At 31.8% G+C, this 20349-nt stretch overlaps 1 protein-coding gene across 1 annotated transcript in view; it reads right to left on the reverse strand.

The window, feature by feature from the left end:
- LOC134693720 (uncharacterized) overlaps positions 1-20349 on the reverse strand; it is a 121394-nt gene that overhangs the window by 74110 nt on the left and 26935 nt on the right. The window contains exons 13-15 of the mRNA XM_063554620.1: positions 2233-2399; positions 1910-2037; positions 834-1086 (exon numbers count right to left, since the gene is read on the reverse strand). Coding sequence (XP_063410690.1) covers positions 834-1086; positions 1910-2037; positions 2233-2399 — 548 coding nt within the window. The remainder of the gene's footprint in view (positions 1-833; positions 1087-1909; positions 2038-2232; positions 2400-20349) is intronic.

Below are 20349 nucleotides of genomic sequence, written 5' to 3' on the forward strand. Positions count from 1 at the left end.
TTGAAACGTTGGTATGGCGGCTTAAAAGCCAGAATATTTTCAAACCAAATTTCATCACCATTGAATCATTGTCATCCGGGTGTTCTTCATTATTAGGGTCATTGGTTAAGGGGTTCACAAAAGGGAAACCAGGAGTTTGAAAACTTGATGTTAATATCTTACTCCGTGATTTTATTATTTTTATCCAAGTTACAACTTAAGATCAATCCGAGATATATTTAGCGTGTCTTTCCGTTTAATTGAGACGTTTATAATATTTTAATAAATAATACAGTTCACTACTGTACGATTGTAAGTTCACAGATTAACACCTGAGTAATTGATTACCTTGAAAAGCCATATTTTATAAACAAATATGTTTTGATTGCATATTGATCATTTGAAATTAATTAGACAAACCGGTTTTGACAGGTAATAATTGACTTCATTAAGAGTATTTGGACTGCATTATAAGACCAGAATTCGGAATACACACGGTCCGGTTTACAAAGGGTATTTTAACAAAGACTTTACAGGCAAAAAAATGGGACTTTGATTTCAGCCGGACTGGTTTTCTCAGGTTTGACTGTACTAGACTTAAGACATAAGTTCAGTCATTCCTAATGTGCCTTAACAAACTTTCCCAATAATTTACTAGCCCGATTTAAATTCTACTAGTCTGGGGAATCTGACCAGTGGTTAATGGTGCAGGCAACATATATGACTGATTCAACCAGTTGACATGATCTATACAAACTTCCAAAGTCATTCTGAATTTTCTATAAATACATTTATTGTGTACTCTTTTAGCATGTCTAGTACCTGAACATTAATAGTTTATAAGTTTAATTTACCTCCATTTGAAATTGCTGAAATATTAAGTTGTCTAGCTGCTCCATTGAATGCCCAGACTGTTGTATAGTAAATCCTGCCATGTTGAAGATAAGCAGCTTGTTGTAGGAGAACACATGCATCGTGTAATGTACTGCTTACTTGCGTCAAGTTAGAGACATCAGTAACATTTATTAATGGTTCAGAGCCTATGCTAACCATGTAGAATGAAATTCCAGATTCAGGATCATAGAAGCCTTGCCAGTTGGCACATATCTGTCATAGAAAAAAATATGCATTAAAGTCTTTATTTAAAAGTGCAGAAAAAGCATTTAACTGATGATTTCAGCATTTTTTTTAGACAGTGTGGACTAATTTTCTTTAAACTGGTCTGCTAGTTTAAATTTACTAAGAACAATACCTTAGCAAAACTGCAGACTCCATATCAATTTAGTTAAACTGAATATAAACTGAGCAAATTTGGTTTACACCTGATAGTTTTTTAAAGACCATTTGAAAAAGCTAGACTGGAATTGGCCATTTCAAAGAACACAGTTTACTGTAAATTCAGAAATTATTGTGTGCATATTTTGTTACAATTTTGTCAATTTAGACTAGAATGGGATATTAATGTTTGCAATATTGAGAAAAATCCTGTTTTATTCAATATAAAAAATTTCCAAATGTTTATCAATAATAAAAACATCGCAATAATTTCTGAATTTAATTTAGTTTTAAATATAGCCTATTCCACATGGACTGTATTTTAATCAAATTTTGAAAAAAGGTTACTACATGCACAATGATGTACATGTATTACAATGTGATCTTACATAAAATAAAAGATGTGGTATGATTGCCATTGAGACAGCTCTCATTCTCCAACACACACTAAATATTATGCCTTGTTACCAGACTTATAAACATTTTCCACTGTTCAAATAATTAACTAAGCAAATAGTGATTGCAAAATAAGAAGAATAAATATCTATTTCAATATTTTGAAGAACAATTTGGTGAAAAATTTTGATTAATTGAAATCATTCACCAAACTGTGTTTATTTTTTAAGACAAAAAAATCAAATTCAAAATATCTTACCACATCTTGTTCTTTTGTAAACAAAAGATCAACATCATAAGTTTGTCCATCATACACTTTACCAGCAATTGGAGGGGTTGGGTCCACAATGATTGGCTGGTCTGCTGCCTTAATTGTTCTCAGGTCCACTGTAATCGAAATTCAATTCATATTCAATTTATGATGAGGGTTATTTTAAGAACAGTTGTATTGAGGTTTGAATATAAACTTGTTATTATAAAATGGCTTTAAACTGCTATACATGCCCTTAAAAAAAGGAAAGGCAGAAACACTCACTTGAAATAGAATCTGATTGTGTTATCATTTAAATTTGTAGCACTTACCATTATTAATAGCTTTGTTCTTTACCCATATTGGTATACCAGCTGTTATTGATACAGTAATCGTTACAAAATCAGTGAAATCCAGTCGAGTCCATGGAAGTTCATAACAGTCTCTTTGAGTAAGTCCAAGGCAGCAATCATTATATAATATACCTGATTCAGGATCACTGAAAACATAAACATATATATTAATACATATTTTACAAAAAGTGTTATACAAACGTGTACAGCTTCAGAGGAGCTGCCCTGACAAGAGACTATTATCACCTATTGCAATTTCAAATTAAATAGAAATAGTTAAATTATCACAATTTACATGTAGACCTAAGATTTTATGCATGCACAATTAGAACATTCACTTATACCCCCCCTCCCCCAAAAAAATTGCTGTTTACAGTTTATCTCTATCTATAATAATATTCAAGATAATAACCAACCAGATGCTCCGCAGGGCGTAGCTTTATACGACCGCAGAGGTTGAACCCTGAACGGTTGGGGCAAGTATGGACACAACATTCAAGCTGGATTCAGCTCTAAATTTGGATTGTGATTAAATAGTTGACACAGCATAGGTTTCTGACACAGAATGAATGTGTTCTAATGAAATTAAAATTTTTGTTTTCTCTAAGAGCAATTCACTATGCTGTTGAATATTATTCCTCTCAAAAAAATGTTTTAAGAAATTTTATTTTTATTTATGAAATTTCAAATGAGAAAATTGAACCCAATTTTTTTAATCACATCCCCCTTTCCCTTATTCCAAAACTAATCTCAATTAAAATTTCTAATGGAGTTTGCAACAATTACTACTCATTTAAATACATCATAAAATATTAAGATGTAAAAAAACTGCTTGTTATCACTGAATGGTAAAGATTATTTTAATTTATCAGTTGGTAGTAAAAAGTGAATATACATTGTATATTGTATATATAACAAAGATTTAAGTTGATTCTGAACAAAGAAAGATAACTCCAAATAAAAAAAAATCTTACAATTAGATATTTCTTGCTTACTATTCTGGACAAAGAAAGATAACTCTAATTAAAAACAAAATTGCTATTTCACAATATTTTGCAATAAGATATTTCTTGCCATTGCGCAATACTGTGCAATTGAAAAGACTTGCTATTGCACAAAACTTAATATAATAATTTTAGATCCTGATTTGGACCAACTTGAAAACTGGGCCCAGAATCAAAAATCTAAGTACATGTTTGGATTCAGCATATCAAAGAACCCCAAGATTTCAATTTTTGTTAAAATCAAACTAAGTTTAATTTTGGACCCTTTGGACTTTAATGTAGACCAATTTGAAAACAAGACCAAAAATGAGGAATCTACATACACAGTTAGATTTGGCATATCAAAGAACCCCATTTATTCAATTTTTGATGAAATCAAACAAAGTTTAATTTTGGACCCCGATTTGGACCAACTTGAAAACTGGGCCGATAATCAAGAATCTAAGTACATTTTTAGATTCAGCATATCAAAGAACCCAACCAATTAATTTTTTGTCAAAATCAAACGAAGTTTAATTTTGGACCCTTTGGACCTTAATGTAGTAGACCAATTTGAAAATGGGACCAAAAGTTAAAAATCTACATACACAGTTAGATTCGGCATATCAAAGAACCCCAATTATTCAATTTTGATGAAATCAAACAAAGTTTAATTTTGGACCCTTTGGGCCCCTTATTCCTAAACTGTTGGGACAAAAACTCCCAAAATCAATACCAACCTTCCTTTTATGGTTATAAACCTTGTGTTTAAATTTCATAGATTTCTATTTACTTATACTAAAGTTATGGTGCGAAAACCAAGAAAAATGCTTATTTGGGTCCCTTTTTGGCCCCTTTTTCCTAAACTGTTGGGACCTAAACTCCCAAAATCAATACCAACCTTCCTTTTGTGGTCATAAACATTGTGTTTAAATTTCATTATTTTCTATTTACTTAAACTAAAGTTATTGTGCGAAAACCAAGAATAATGCTTATTTGGGCCCTTTTTTGGCCCCTAATTCCTACACTATTGAAACCAAAACTCCCAAAATCAATCCCGACCTTTATTTTGTGGTCATAAACCTTGTGTCAAAATTTCATAGATTTCTATTAACTTAAACTAAAGATATAGTGCGAAAACCAAGAAAATGCTTATTTGGGCCCTTTTTGGACCCTAATTCCTAAAATGTTGGGACCAAAACTCCCAAAATCAATACCAACCTTCCTTTTGTGGTCATAAACCTTGTGATAAAATTTTATAGATTTATATTCACTTTTACTCAAGTTAGAGTACGAAAACTAAAAGTATTTGGACGACGACGACGACGCCAACGTGATAGCAATATACGACGAAATTTTTTTCAAAATTTGCGGTCGTATAAAAACAGCAAAATTTCCTTAAAATTACCAATTTAGGTGCAGCAAACCAACAACGGGTTGTCCGATTTATCTGAAAATTTCAGGGCAGATAGATCTTGACCTGATTAACAATTAAAACTCATGTCAGATTTGCTCTAAATGCTTTGGTTTCAGATTTATAAGCAAAAAACTGCATTTTACCCCTATGTTCTATTTTTAGCCATGGTGGCCATTTTTGTTGGATGGGCAGGTCACCGGACACATTTTTTAAACTAGATACCCCAAAGATGATTGTGGCTGAGTTTGGTTTAATTTGGCCCAGTAGTTTCAGAGGAGAAGATTTTTGAAAAAGATAACTAAGATTTACGAAAAATGGTTAAAAATTGACTACCGTATATAGGGCAGTTACTCCTAAAGTGGTCAACTGATCATTTTGGTCATGTTGACTTATTTGTAAATCTGACTTTGCTGAACATTATTGCTTTTTACAGTTTATCTCTATCTATAATAATATTCAAGATAATAACCAAAAACAGCAAAATTTCCTTAAAATTACCAATTCAGGGGCAGCAACCCAATAACTGATTGACCGATTCATCTGAACATTTGAGGGCAGATAGATTTTGACCTGATAAACAACTTTACCCCATGTCAGATTTGCTCTAAATGCTTTGGTTTTTGAGTTATAAGCCAAAAACTGCATTTTACCCATATGTTCCCATGGTGGCCATCTTCATTTGATGGCCAGGTCACCAGACACATTTTTTAAACTAGATACCCCAAATATGATTGTGGGCAAGTTTGGTTTAATTTGGCCCAGTAGTTTCAGAGGAGAAGATTTTTGTAAAAGATAACTAAGATTTACGAAAAATGTTTGAAAATTGACTATAAAGGGCAATAACTCCTAAAGGGGGCAACTTACCATTTTGGTCATGTTGACTTATTTGTAAATCTTACTTTGATGAACATTATTGCTGTTTACAGTTTATCTCTATCTATAATAATATTCAAGATAATAACCAATCAAAGAGCTGATAGCTCTGAGGTGGAAGAAGGTGAATAAAAGGTAACTTGAATTACCATAAAAGCAGCCCCACTTACGCTGCTTTGTTCCATTATCGTTAAAATGTATTTTTTTTCTTCAAACAAGAAAAGGTCATAAGAACATGGATTTCCCATCCGTACAATCATTTTCTATGTTCAGTTGACTATGAAAATTAGGTAAAATCTTTAATTTGGCAGTAAAATTAAGAAGATCATATCAAGAGGAACACATGTGTACTAAGTTTCAAGTTGATTGGATTTCAACTTCATCAAAAACTACCTCGACCATAAACTTTATAACCAGAAGCAGGACGGACGGACAGACTAGAAAACATATTGCCCATAAATGGAGCATAAAAATAGTAAGACTTGTTACATACCCGCCAACTTTTGAAAGTTCCCATATGGGTTTTTACTGCACAACAACAATTTTAAAGGTTACAATTTTTAGCGACGTATTTTGCAAGATCTGGATTGTCTAGAAAAAGTGTCATATTTGTATGATGAACTTACATGCCTTTTCCTTAAGTCTGTTTGCATGATTCTAGTTATATATTAAATCGGTAGAAAAAATATGGTTTATTTTTCCAGATTAAGAATATTAGATGATTGTTGAAATTTCCAATTTTGAATTATGCACAAAGATGGACCTTTAACTGGTTGGGAACAACACTCCAAATGAGGGTAACCTAACTGGAAGATCATCACAACCCACTGTAAAAAATGAGCACAAAAAAAGTCATTTATATTCATATTATTTGATGAAACTTTTCCCCAAGAACTATGCATCTATTAAGTACTGAATGGTCAAAACATCATGTTTTTTTATCGACATAAATTTTGTCGTAATTGTAACCAAATGATGTATAAATTGTGTTTTTTCTTCAAATTTCCATCAAATTGTAATGTTTATAGTTCCCTTATTGCCTCTCTATTTGAATAAAATAAAATAATAAGAAGAATCTGTTTCTTGTTTTGTTTTGTTTTGTTTTTGACAAATGATTGTTCACTGCTTGCAAATGAATCATTATATTTATATATCTTATCTGTATATATTTTTGTTCATGTCTTCATCTCCTTATCATTTGTAAATGTATAGACAAATAAGAAAGAAATAAGCTCCACATGTATATTTGCAACATCGTAAATTAATTAAAAAAATAACATACCCTAACACTAGTACTGCATGGCTTTTAAGCATTATGAAAGTCATATTTGTAGAAAGCTTAAAAAGACTTAAAAACAGTGTAAAATGTCTTGCTATCTTAGCTTACACAATAAAATCTATTATACTGCAATCAGCTAGTTTACTGTACAGATAAAGCTATACGTATAAACGTTAGCTTTATACGTCAATGACCCCAACTGACCTATAAGCCCCGCCTCCTTATTGTATTTCATCAACAACATCACGTCACGACCATGACAACGTAAAGTAACAATGGTCAAACTTTTTTCAATTTAAACTTTTATGTCTTCAAATTGGTTATTTATATATCATGTTTATCAAATGTTATTAATTAAGTTCATTTTCCCTTTCTAATTCCTTAATACGCCAATGTCTTACCACCTGGACTACGCTCGTAGGGAAATACCCCAAAATGGTACCTCAAGAGGGAAATTCCAAACACTTTTTTTAACAATTTTTGTTACATGTTTTTTTCATTTTTCATTTTTTTTTTCGATTTCAGTATAAAAACAATATACGTATAGTGTCTTGAAATATGAAATTTATTTGTATTCGGCACGAAACGGGAAAATGCTCGGTAGAACCTCGCATTTTCCCGTTTCTAAGCCTCATACAAATAAATTTCATATTTCAAGACACTATACATATATTGTCTAAATATATACTAACATTTACAAATTTAAATATTAAGATTTTACTAGGAATTAATACTACAAGACCTTTAATTAGTCTTTTTTTTTTTTATCTTTACTAGACCTTTTATTAGTCTAGTTGCTCATATTGTATGTTTGCCTCTAATCAAATAAACAAATTTATGATATAAACTTCAATTTAATCCTCGAAAGGAGGTCTAGATTGCTAAAATAATTTATAAATTTTAATTTTTTTATTTGTCCAAAATCATTTAAATTCATTTAATCAGCATCCTTTTATGATTATTTGATTAAAATATTTTTTTTTTTTTAATTTTTATTATTTATAACTTCCAATTTACAACATAATATACACAAATATAATAGCAATATATAATATATAAATCTATAGATATTATCTAATCAATACAACTGTCTATTAGGAAGCATTTTTTTTTTTTTTTTTTTTTTAAATACAAATATAAGATTAAGAGTAAAGTAGTTTGAACACCGGAGAGAAAGAGAGAGAGAGAGAGATAGAAAGAGAAATAGAGTGAGAGAGAATTATTAGTGTGGTGAGTTTTCAATATAATTCATCTATAAATTGAATTCTATTTTAGTATAGTAAATACAGCATTTTCATTTATAACATGTATAATATCAAATAATAAAGTTTATACATTTTTGTACTTAACTAAGTAATAAATGAAAAACATTCCATTCTCTGAGAAAACGATGTTCACATTTGTTTTTTATAGCAATATTTTTGTCCATTGCATACACATATTTCATCTTTTCTTTTACTGAGTTTATTATCAGTTTTTTTTTTAAAACATCTAGAATTATAAATATATTGCTTTATGGTAAGAATTAGAGTATTTTCTGCATTGCCTTTTGATATTTTTGCAGTATTACCAAACAAAAAAACTTCTTTTGTCAAAAGTACACTAATTCCATTGGTCAGAAACCAATTTTCAATCTGTTCTAATAATAATTGTGTATGTTCACAATCCCAAAATAAATGTTCTAATGTTTCAATTTCTCTATTACAAAATGTACAATTTGGATTATCATAAATCTTAATTTTATGAAGAAATTTGTTTGTAGCTAAGATTCGATGATTGAATCTATACTGTAGCCACTGTAACTTAGTATTATTTGTGACAACAAATGGCAGTTTATAAATTTTTTTCCAATGGTTTTGATCAACGCCAAAAATTTCAGTCCGTCTTAACTGACTAGTGGGAACACTTCCATTTTTATTTAAAACAATATACATATCTTTAGATCCTTTTGAACTTTTAACAAGTCTTTTAATATCAGATGGAATTAAAGGTAGTTCTAATTTGTGATTTTTTCCAACAAATGATTTTGATGCTTGATGTATGGCAGATATAATACTATTATATTTCATGAAATTCACATTTATCTGATACATTTCTTCTATCTTTTGATGAGAGAAAAAGGTCCCATCTTCATTTACAATATCATTTATAAATCTTATACCATTTTCAAACCAATCTTTATAAAAAATAGGTTTATTTGCTACCTTTATATTATTGTTAAGCCAGATTGGACTAGCAAGAAAGCATTCCCAACTGTCATATTCATCTTTTTCTCTAAGAAGTTGCCATGATTTCAGAACATCTTGCCAAAATTTATTTTTGATATGTTGTTGTAATTTTTGGATATAAACACTTCCACAACCATAAAATTTTTCAAGTTCTACATGAACATTTGACAAAAAAACATTCTTCCATTTGTTGTCTGTTTTAAATAATCTCCTTATCCATGTACACTTCAGTGCTAAAATAAATGCACTAAGATTTATCATTTTGAGTCCACCATCTTCAATATCATTTTGTAAAACATCTCTCTTAATTCTATCTATTGGTGAACTCCATATAAAATTGTACATAATTTGAATAACATTTTTTAAAATATCATCACTTGGATTTGGTAAGGATATAAACAAATGATTTAAAATAGGCAATATCAATGTCTTTACTACAGTAATTCTACCAATAACAGTAAGATTTCTCTTTGACCATTGTCTAATTACACCTTTAATTTGTACAATTTTTTCATCATAATTAATTTTGACAATTCTATCAAGATTAACATCAAAGTTTATACCTAATACCTTAAAACATGTTTCTCCCCATGTGAGGTTTCTATTTTGGCATAATACCTCATTACTATACTTTTTATTTCCTATCCAAATAACTTGTGTTTTAGAAAAATTTATATTTAAACCAGATATATTTCCAAACCAATCTAATTCATTTAATGCTTCATTCAAAGATTCTTCTTTACCATCCAAAATAAGAGATGTGTCATCAGCAAATTGTGAAAGTTTGTGCTCAACTTGCGTAATTGTAATACCATTTATTTTATCATTATTTCGTATTTTTAGTGCTAATATCTCAGCACAGAGAATAAAAATATAAGGCGACAAGGGATCACCTTGTCTACAGCCTCGTTCTATAGAAAAAAATTCTGATAGATGTCCTCCCTGGTTTACAGCTGATTTGATATTGTTATAAAAAACTTTAACCCAATTAATTATTGATTCTCCAAAATTGAACAACTTTAAGACACTGGTTAAAAATTCCCAAGAAATCGAATCAAATGCCTTTTCGAAATCTATGAGCAGCAAAAGTCCTGGAATATCTTTTTCCTCAGTAAATTGCATAATATCATAAATTAAACGAAGATTTTCTCCAATATATCTCCCACTAATAAACCCAGTTTGATCAAAATCTATCAGTTTATCTAAAACTGTTTTAAAGCGTTTTGCTATAACTCCAGAGCCAATTTTATATACTGTATTTAATAAAGATATAGGTCGCCAATTTTTTAAGTAATGTCTAGGCTTATTTCCTTTCGGCAGACATGTAATGATTCCTTGTTTTTGCGTAACTGATAGTTCACCAATCTCAGTACTGTAGTTTAAGGAGTCTACAACAAAAATTTTCAAATCTTTCCAAAAAAATTTAAAGAACTCTGTGGAGAAACCATCAGATCCTGGTGTTTTATTATTTTTCATATTTTTCAATATCAAACCAGCTTCTTCAATTGTTATTTCACCTTCAAGATTTTTTTTCTCATCATCAGTTAGTTTTTAAATTTTATATCTTTCACTCCCTCTTTAAGTTTACTGAATTTATCTCCCTTTGACTTGTCTTTATTCGTGTATAAATTTTCATAAAAAGATTTTACTTCTTTTAAAATATCTTTTCGTTTTGAAATTACATCTCCATTTTCTTTTTCTACTTTTGGTATTATTTTATTTGTAAAATTTTTTGATTCTAGCCCACAAAAATAGCTAGTAGGTTTTTCACCCTCTTCTACCCATTGTATTCTTGATCGAATTATCTTCCCTTTAATTTTTTCTTTTCTTATATTTTCTAATTCACATTTTTTATTTTCCAAAATCTGTAATGAACCTTCATCTACCTTTTCTTCCAAAATAAAAATTTCATTTCTAAGATCTTTCTCTTGTTTTTCTTTTGCCTTTTTCTTATAACTTGAATAAGATATAGTTTTACCTCTAATTTCCATCAACATTGTCTCAAGAAATAAGTGACTGTTAATATTAAAATGGAGATCTTCATTATTCATGTCTTCAATTCTATCTATATCATAAACAGGTGTTACATATTGTTTTTTAACTTCTACTATTTTTTCTTTAACAATCTTTATATATTCTGGATCATACAATAATGAATTATTAAATTTCCACAATCCTCTACCTCGATCAAAAGGATTAAATTCTAGATTTAATACAACCATAGAATGATCAGAGCGATAGCTAGGCTCAATATTACAATTTTTCAAACAGCATAGTAAGTCTTCAGATAAAAGAAAAAAATCTAGCCTTGCTTGTTTAAAGGGGGTTCTTTTTCTCCATGTGAAACGCTTCAAATCTGGGTAAAGTTCACGGAAAGGGTCAATGAGACACCTTTCCTGAATGATTTCTAAAACTTTCTCCCGAGCATTCCGGTTATTTACATGTAAATAGTTAAAATAGTCTATATCAGGGTTGAGAACCAGATTAAAATCACCACATATCATATATAGTCCAGAGAATCTGAGGTTTAACCTCAAACAAATTGCAACAGAATTATTTTTTCATGAAAAACGAAGATTACAACTATATTATTAACATATCAAAAATCGGCAAAAATCGGACCACGGCAAAGTTGTATAATTTATGAGAATTAAAAAGGTAAAATTCCACTGAATTTCATGCAACGTAATGCGCGCCATACGTCAAAAGGGAAATAACTTGTACACTGCAACTACAATATGTCAACAAGCGGCATTTGTTTTTGACTTGGATTTGACCTTGAAGGGAGATGTATTCAACACGTGGCAGATAATGTGGACCATAACATCAGAACACTTGACGGTCATGGGACATTCCATGGAATGGGGATAATAGCAGGCATCACACCAGGATATAACCACAAAACTATTGTGCAGAGATTAAATGTTTCGCTTGACGATATAAAACAAATAGGGAAAATCGATCTCCATCAATACAACTTTGACCGAACATCAAAACTTAGTTTAAAATTCGAATCACTTGCAGCGCAACAGTCGGGTGCGTTACCTGATAACACCAGTCTTCTCTGTAGTACTCTTTGGCCAAAGAAAATGATTGGGTGGTCAGCAATGTGTAATTTAGTGCAAGATGGAGCATACCCTGGTAAATCGACAATTGTATTTTTGCCTATGATAGACCTTGAGCCGGGAAACCTTTCATGTATCTTTTCGACCATGAAGTTCGTATGTAACGAAGCGTTTAAGTACAGAGCTAATCCCATGCTTACATTTGACCAACCGCTTTATTGGAAAGCTCTTACAATTATTGACAACGAACCAAAGGACAGCGACTTGAAATCGATAGTTCTAAGATTAGGAGGTTTTCATCTCGAAATGAGCTTTCTTGGTTCCATTGGTAATATTATGAGCGGATCTGGACTTGCAGAGCTCATGGAAACTGTCTATGCACCTAACGCTGTTACGCATATGTTTACCGGAAAGGCAGTTGCGAGAGCAGTGCGTGGTCATTTCTTGATTTACAATGATTTAACTTCATTATTGTTGTGCGAACAGTTTCATGTATCTTCCACTGTCTTGAAAGATCACGACACTGAAAATGTAGAACATCTTTCTTCTCTTGAAGACTCTGAAATTCACAATGAAAACACTTTTATCCAGGATTTAAATAAATTGAGTTATATTTTTGATGAAATCCTAGAACGACATCTTCCAGTAGACACCCTTGATCAGAATGAGGTATTGATAAAAATACGCGACAGTATATCAACTTTTAGAAAATCACATATCGAAAACCGGACAGCTCGACTATGGTTTCTATATATGGATATGGTGGACTTGCTGCGTAATTTCATCAAAGCTGAAAGAACTGGAAACTGGACCCTTCATCTTCAAACTATTCAAAACATGTTACCATACTTTGCTGCTGCAGGACATAACTTATATTTAAAATCTGCGTATGTTTACCTGCAGCAAATGCATGGGTTATCAAGAACAAATCCGGCAATAAACGAAGCTCTCATGTCAGGCTTCCATGTGATGAGAAGAAGTGATCGGTTTTGGTCAGGTTTATCATCGGATCTGATCATAGAGCAAGTTCTGATGAGATGCATTAAAACAACTGGAGGTCTCACCAGAGGTCGAGGGATGACAGATCCGCAGAGATCATTGTGGATTTTGTCTATGCCACAGTGTATTCAGATGAATGAGGCCATGCAACAAGTAACTGGTGTAAATTTTGAAACGAGCGAACAGCACAAAGAAATGTGCATTCCAAGGAAGGTACGGGATACCAAAGACACAACAACATTTCTTGACTTTCTTGGAGAAAGAAGTCCATTTTCTATCGATAAAAATCTGAGGAACATCGAAACAGGAGCAACTGGCGACAGCAACGTAAATTCTGACAATGCACTGGTCATAGGACACAATATAATATCGTCAATGGAAGGTAAATGTATTGACGAGTTTGTATTCAAAAGAAAAAACCAAGTAACAACTCTATCTTTAAAATTAAATATCAAAGTAGATAATGAAGAAATATCTGTCGATCCACAATTGTTGTTTCAACGACTAGTTACTACTGCTAATACCATGTTTCCAGATGTATCTCAAGTCTTTAAGTATGAATTAAGCGCTGTACCAGCTGCTTTGTTTGAACCGTCTGGGTTGAAGCGACAGGCACAGAAATCAACATTGGCAGATGAAATATGGAACACGGGAAGTTGTGTATTTTCAGATTACCTTGGTACCGATGTTCGCCACGTAATTGACGGTGGTTCCCTGATACAGCGAATCCCATGGAAAAAAGGTGCGACATTTGCAGAAATATGTCAGTTATACATCGACCATATTAATAACAGATATCCCATTCCAATAATTGTCTTTGATGGGTATGGTTCCGGACCAACGACAAAAGATCATGTACATGAACGGAGATCGAAAGGTGTGACTGGTACACACATCTCATTCAAAGTGTCACACCGTTTAAATCAAAGAAGGATATTTGCTTAGCTAATGGAGAAAACAAGCAAAACTTTATCTATATGCTTTGTAATAAAATGGATAATGAAGGATTTATCTCTTCAAGCTGCTGCTGATGCTGATGTTCTTATTGCATCAACTGCTGTACGATATGCATCTTGTTACCCTACCGTTGTCGTTGGTGAAGACACTGATGTTCTCATACTACTGCTTTTCCATGCAGAGGAAAATTCTAAACCATTGGTTTTTCAATCCGATAAAATTCGAAAGTCAAAAGTATGGAATATTAAAAAGACTAAAGAGTTGCTTGGAAATGAAATAGTCGATTTGTTACCATTTATTCATGCCATCACAGGGTGTGACACGACATCTAGACTTTACGGTATAGGTAAGAAGGAAGGACTAAAGCGGTTGCGTGAGAATGCCTTTTTTAGAGAGTTAGCTTCAGTATTTTTAAAACAAGATGCAACGTCAGATGATGTTATACAATGAGGACAGTCAGCTCTTGTTATATTATACGGAGGTGAGACAGGAGAAAGCTTAGACCAGTTACGCTACAGAAAATTTAACCATAAAGTTCTTACCAATTATTTGTCTTGTGTACATGTTCAGTCCTTGCCACCTACCTCAGAAGCAGCGTCTCAGCACTGCAAGCGTGCATATTATCAGATCCAAGAATGGACAAATGACTCTGTCCATATGTTAAGTCCATCAGACTGGGGATGGGTTCTACAAGGTACATCACTTTGTCCAATTAGAACAATTTTGCCTCCAGCTCCAGATAATTTATTGCACGTGATTAGATGTAAATGCAAATCTGGTTGCGATACACGCAGATGCACTTTTAGAAAAAACGGTCTTGACTGTAGCTCAGCATGTAGCGAATGTAAGGGACTGAACTGTTCAAACTGTAAGGTACTTGAGATTCATGAAGACGAGGACGATAGTGACATTTAATTCTTACATATACATGATTGGTTGGTGATGTGACTCTATAACATTTAAGCAAAAACTTTGAACGAAATTTTGTTTTTATAAGATTTACTTTTATCACAATGTGAATTCAGAAATATTTTATTTGGTCTCCCTCTTCTGTGACTATTCAAACTACATTAATGTGTCAAAATAATGAATACGATGTTTCTGTTGAAGTCTATTCTTTCTTTGAGGGATTAAAATTCTTCAAGTTAATATTCGAGATGATTTTTTTTTAATTTTTAGGTTTATAAATTTTCCAGTTGTCAGCGATTTTCTATTCAAAATCAGCGTTTTCTCCAAAAAAAACTTACGGCTATGCATTTTTAAGATTTCATCACGATAATACATATAATTGCAACGTTTTCGAAAAAAAATAGGGACTTCGAGTAAACATTTTTTATTTTTTATTTTTTTCCAGTTTTCAGCGATTTTCTATTCAAAATCAGCGTTTTTTGGAAAAAAAACCTGAAGACTATGCATTTTTAATATTTGATCACGATGATACATATGATTGAAACGTTTTCTGAAAAAAATAGGGACTTTGAGTTAAAAAAAATAAAAAAAATAATTTTTTCCAGTTTTTAGCGATTTTTACATAAAAATCACCATTTTACCCCCAAAACACAAATTTCCCGTGGTCTAAGAAACGCCGATTTTTAATATGTCACTAACAGGTATCCAATGAAACAAAATTGATATAAATTATTTCTGTTGCAATTACTTTGAGGTTGAGCCATTTTTTACCTCAGATTCCCTGGACTAATAGCTATCATTACCAAAATCATCTATAATTGACATAATTTGATCATAAAAAAATGGAGTATCTATATTTGGTCCATAAATAGTTACAAATGTAAAATGTAAAGTATCAACAACTAAGTCTAATACTAAATAATTGCCACCAATATCTTTTTTTTCTTTTAGGACCTTAAACTCAAAGTTGTTATTAAACATAACTGCTACACCTCTTGAAAATGAGCTATAAGATGAAAAATAACTATCATATCCCCACATAGCTCTTATATTATTTTCATTTTCACATAAGAAATGAGTATCTTGTAAACAGTAAATATTGTAATTCTTTGTTCTTAAATAGTTAAAAACATCTCTTCTTTTAACACTATCTCCTAAACCTTGGCAATTAACAGTTAATACCTTCAGGGCACACATGATATGATGTCAGTAAATACACAAGCACATAAGATGACCTTTAAAAAATCTAAATAGTAATATCTGATTATAATTTTCCATATGTGTAAAAATACTAAAAAAAACCAAAAACATTTCACCAACATAAAGATGCATAAAAATGATAAACAGGATAACTCACCATAAACTAAACGAAAACAAAATGTAATTGAATGATATTGCAGAAATGCAATAATTAATAAAAAGAATGAAGGACTGGAAAGAATAGGAAAGAGATAAAAACAAAAATTAAGCATCAAAATGGCAGACATTTTTGATTGAATTAATGTCCCAAAAAATAGTTTTTTGCAGTATAATTGTTCTTTCAATTTTATTACAGAGGATGACCTTGAGGTCACTCCGATGTATTGTTATCGCTTAAATTTCCGTCATTCATAAATTCTAGTCAAATTAGTTTTGGGTTTTCAACACCAGTGAAAAAAGTGCATTTTCATACCTGCGATTTCTGTTCTCCGGTTGTACGATGTTTCAACAAAATATGGAATCATTTCAGTTGTTGATTTAGTGGTGAAAATTGACTGAATTATATCTTAATAAATACGATTTTATATGTTTAATTGGTGTTTCAGAAAGAGGTCAGGTGCTCTTGTTCATTCATAAAATTATCGTTCATTCATAAATTTATCGTAAAAGAAAAATCACTACACAGGTTATACGTGTAGTGTAAATGACCACCTGTAATCTAAAAATAGCGGTCTCACTAATAACGTCAAGAAGAACTTTTAGCGACAAGAAGCGTCAAGAACGGACAAGAAGACTATTTAGCGACATGAAAACTTCTCGTACCGCATGAGGATGACCCATATCAAATGAAGAATTATGTGTGGGACTTAGTTTTAAGAAATGATGTCAAAGTAACACTATGAAAAATATTTTTAGTAAGCTGAAATATATATTTTACGATATCAACATGCAGACAACCTGATAATTGGTACATACATGCAATCGTAATATTATTAATATATATAACAACAAACCAGTGTATTCTATACGACTATTATTATACAAGTATAATAGTCCAAGGTATACTGATTTCTTGCACTACAATATAATAGTTATTACGGTGAGGTTGAATTTCCTGTCATTTATTCATCATCCAAGCACGAACTTGTATCAGAAAAAAATATCTCTGTAAATTAACCCAAGTTTCAGGTATAGAGATGTGATCTGTTTCTGTGACATGTGCTTTTGACCATCCACAAGAACCTGCGGTCATCCGATGTTCAGTACTTCAGTACTTTGATATATCCTGTTAATGTAAATGATTTATCAGTTATGACATAGTCAACCATTTTACAAAGTGGAGACAACTTTTATAGTATTAAGATTTGTCCCTTGAAAATAAGAATAGCACTTTTAACATGTTTAAAAAATAAATCAAAGGTCATCAAGACATAATGTACATGTAACAATGAGAGTCAAGTACTAAGTTAACTACTTATTTCCTTTGTCTCAATCTAAGAAAAATGTCATCAAATATATTGAACTTCAGCTGTAGACCATCAGAAATCCTTCCGTACACACCACAGTTGAAGTACCATACGTCGCTGAACCATTCAGTCTCATTTAGTCTTTTCATCAATTCAATGTTTCTTTTGGAAATGTCATCATAAAATCTTACATGGTCTTGTAAATTCTTCTTTTCTCGCATCACTCTTCGTTTGACATCACTACTAAATAATCTCACAATAAGAGGTTTTGGTCCTAATTTGTCAGATGGAATTCTATGGATGGCGACAACATCTCTTTCCTCAAGTTCAACATTCATGTCCCTTTTCACTTTACTAATAAAGTCAGCACGCAGATCTTGTCGCTCTCGCCATGGACAGTTTATCACTCTTATGTTGTTTTTGCGAGAATATTGTTCATTGTAGTTGCTGCTGGTAATAGCTTCTCTTGTCAGTCGTTCATTTTGGTGTAGTTCTTTCTTTGTTGTGGAAAGGCTTTTCATAGCTACCTCAGCTTTCTCCCTCAAGTTCTCATTTTCTATTGATAGTGCATCTATTTTCTCTTGCATTTCCCCTATTACTTCTGATACTTTTTTATCAATTTTTGTCTCTATGGATGAAGTAAATTCTTTAAATAAATTCTTCACTATAGAAGTTACAATGACTTCCAGATCACTTGACTTAACATGGTCTTTTGTTGCATTTTCAAGGTCTATCTTTTTTAATCCACCCTCCAGGTTTTGTTTAATTTCTTCTATGTCCCTTTGTATACTAATTATACCAGTCAGATCAACACTTGTATTAGATTCATTTGACACTTCAGAGTGAGTCCTTTTTGGTTGTTTATTAGGTTTTTCAGTTTTTTCTTTGTCAACTTTATCTAATTTGGCAGCTAGTAAAGTCTGAACAGTGTTTCCACATTTTCCACTTTTATTTACAGATTTGTTACTTGTAAGGCTGTTGCCTCCAGGCATGTTGTATTAAATCCTTTGTGATCAAGTAAATATAATCAATAATAGGTGAACACTTAAATCCAAAAAATGGTTTTCTGTAAATATCACAAAAGTTCCACCAAATTTTTCTCATAAGTTGGCATCCAATGATTCAGCAAATTGTTATCTATCAGTCTATCCACTTTTCATCATTCAACAATTCATATAAAACACAAAAAACTGCAAAAAACTGGGAGCTGACTTTTTACAGTGTTTTCAGCTCGGCAGCCATCTTAACTCTTCCCTTTGTTTTATCCTGTTTTCAGTTATTTTGCTTTTAAAAATGTAAATTGTAAAAAGACTATAAATGGTTAATATTTTAATCAAATAATCATAAAAGGATGTTGTTCAGGTAAAATTTAACACAGGTGTCAATTACACCCGTACAGTAGTAAGAAATGATCAAATATGGCGTCTGAAAATTTTCATTCATGAAATATTTCATACACAGGAGTTTTTTCTCCTAAACGGGAGGACGGGAGGAGACCCCTGAAAACGGGAGTTTTGTACACCCGTCGGGAGGTTCACATGTATGTTACGAAGGGCATCTAATTTACATGACAAAGGAAAACCATGAATAAAGACAACACTTTATATATCCATTTTATTTATATAAAAACAAAATCTTCTTGTCTGCAGGATTGCAAATTCGTAACCTCAAGGGCGAACTTGTAAACAGGGCGAGTTGTCCCGATACCAATTCACGCATGCGTAATACAAATATCTACAGTTAAAACATCCTGTTACAAGTAAACAAATAACGTTCATGTGGATGAGATGAAGTCTAATAATTTACATAAATAAAAGGGTCATATATACGATAGTGATTGTTTAACAATCATAATTTACAAATTAAATGATTCAGATGCCTAATCATGTGTAAAAATCGATGTCAGGAATCTTAAGTTGTTTTGAAATTGTAATACACGAAATGAATGCGGCATACGGAGACTCCAATGGTCAGCCGCTTAAGTCTTCAGAAGACTTGACGTCTTCTTCCACTAAAAACAGTAAAAATTTTCTTAAAATTACCAATTCAGGGGCAGCAACCCAACAACAGGTTGTCCGATTCATCTAAAAATTTCAGTGCAGATATATCTTGACCTGATGAACAATTATATCATGTCAGATTTGCTCTAAATGCTTTTGTTTTTTAGTTATAAGCCAATTATCCCTATGTTCTATTTATAACCATGGCCGCCATCTTGGTTGGTTGGCTGGGTCACTTGACACAATTTTTAAACTAGATACCCCAATGATGATTGTGGCAAAGTTTGGTTTAATTTGGCCGAGTAGTTTCAGAGGAGAAGATTTTCGTAAAAGTTAACGATGACGACGGACGCCAAGTGATGAGAAAAGCTCACTTGGCCTTTTAGGCCAGGTGAGCTAAAAAGTGCCCATAATTTTTTTATAGAAAGCAATTTGAATAATAATAAGAATGTGTCCATAGTACACGGATGGCCCATGCACACTATCATTTTCTATGTTCAGTGGACCGAAATTGGTGTCAACTCAAAAACTACCTTTAAACCAAAAACTTCAACCTGAAGAAGGACAGACAAACTGACACATGGACAAACAAACTGTACAACCGATGCACAGACCAAATAACATTATGCCCCTATGTAGGACATTAAACTTATGGTAGGTAAAAAAGCATAAACACAACATATTTTAATATTTTGCCCTAATTCTATATTATTGTCTTAA

The sequence above is a fragment of the Mytilus trossulus genome, chromosome 12 (assembly GCF_036588685.1).
Source record: "Mytilus trossulus isolate FHL-02 chromosome 12, PNRI_Mtr1.1.1.hap1, whole genome shotgun sequence".
NCBI lineage: Eukaryota > Metazoa > Mollusca > Bivalvia > Mytilida > Mytilidae > Mytilus > Mytilus trossulus.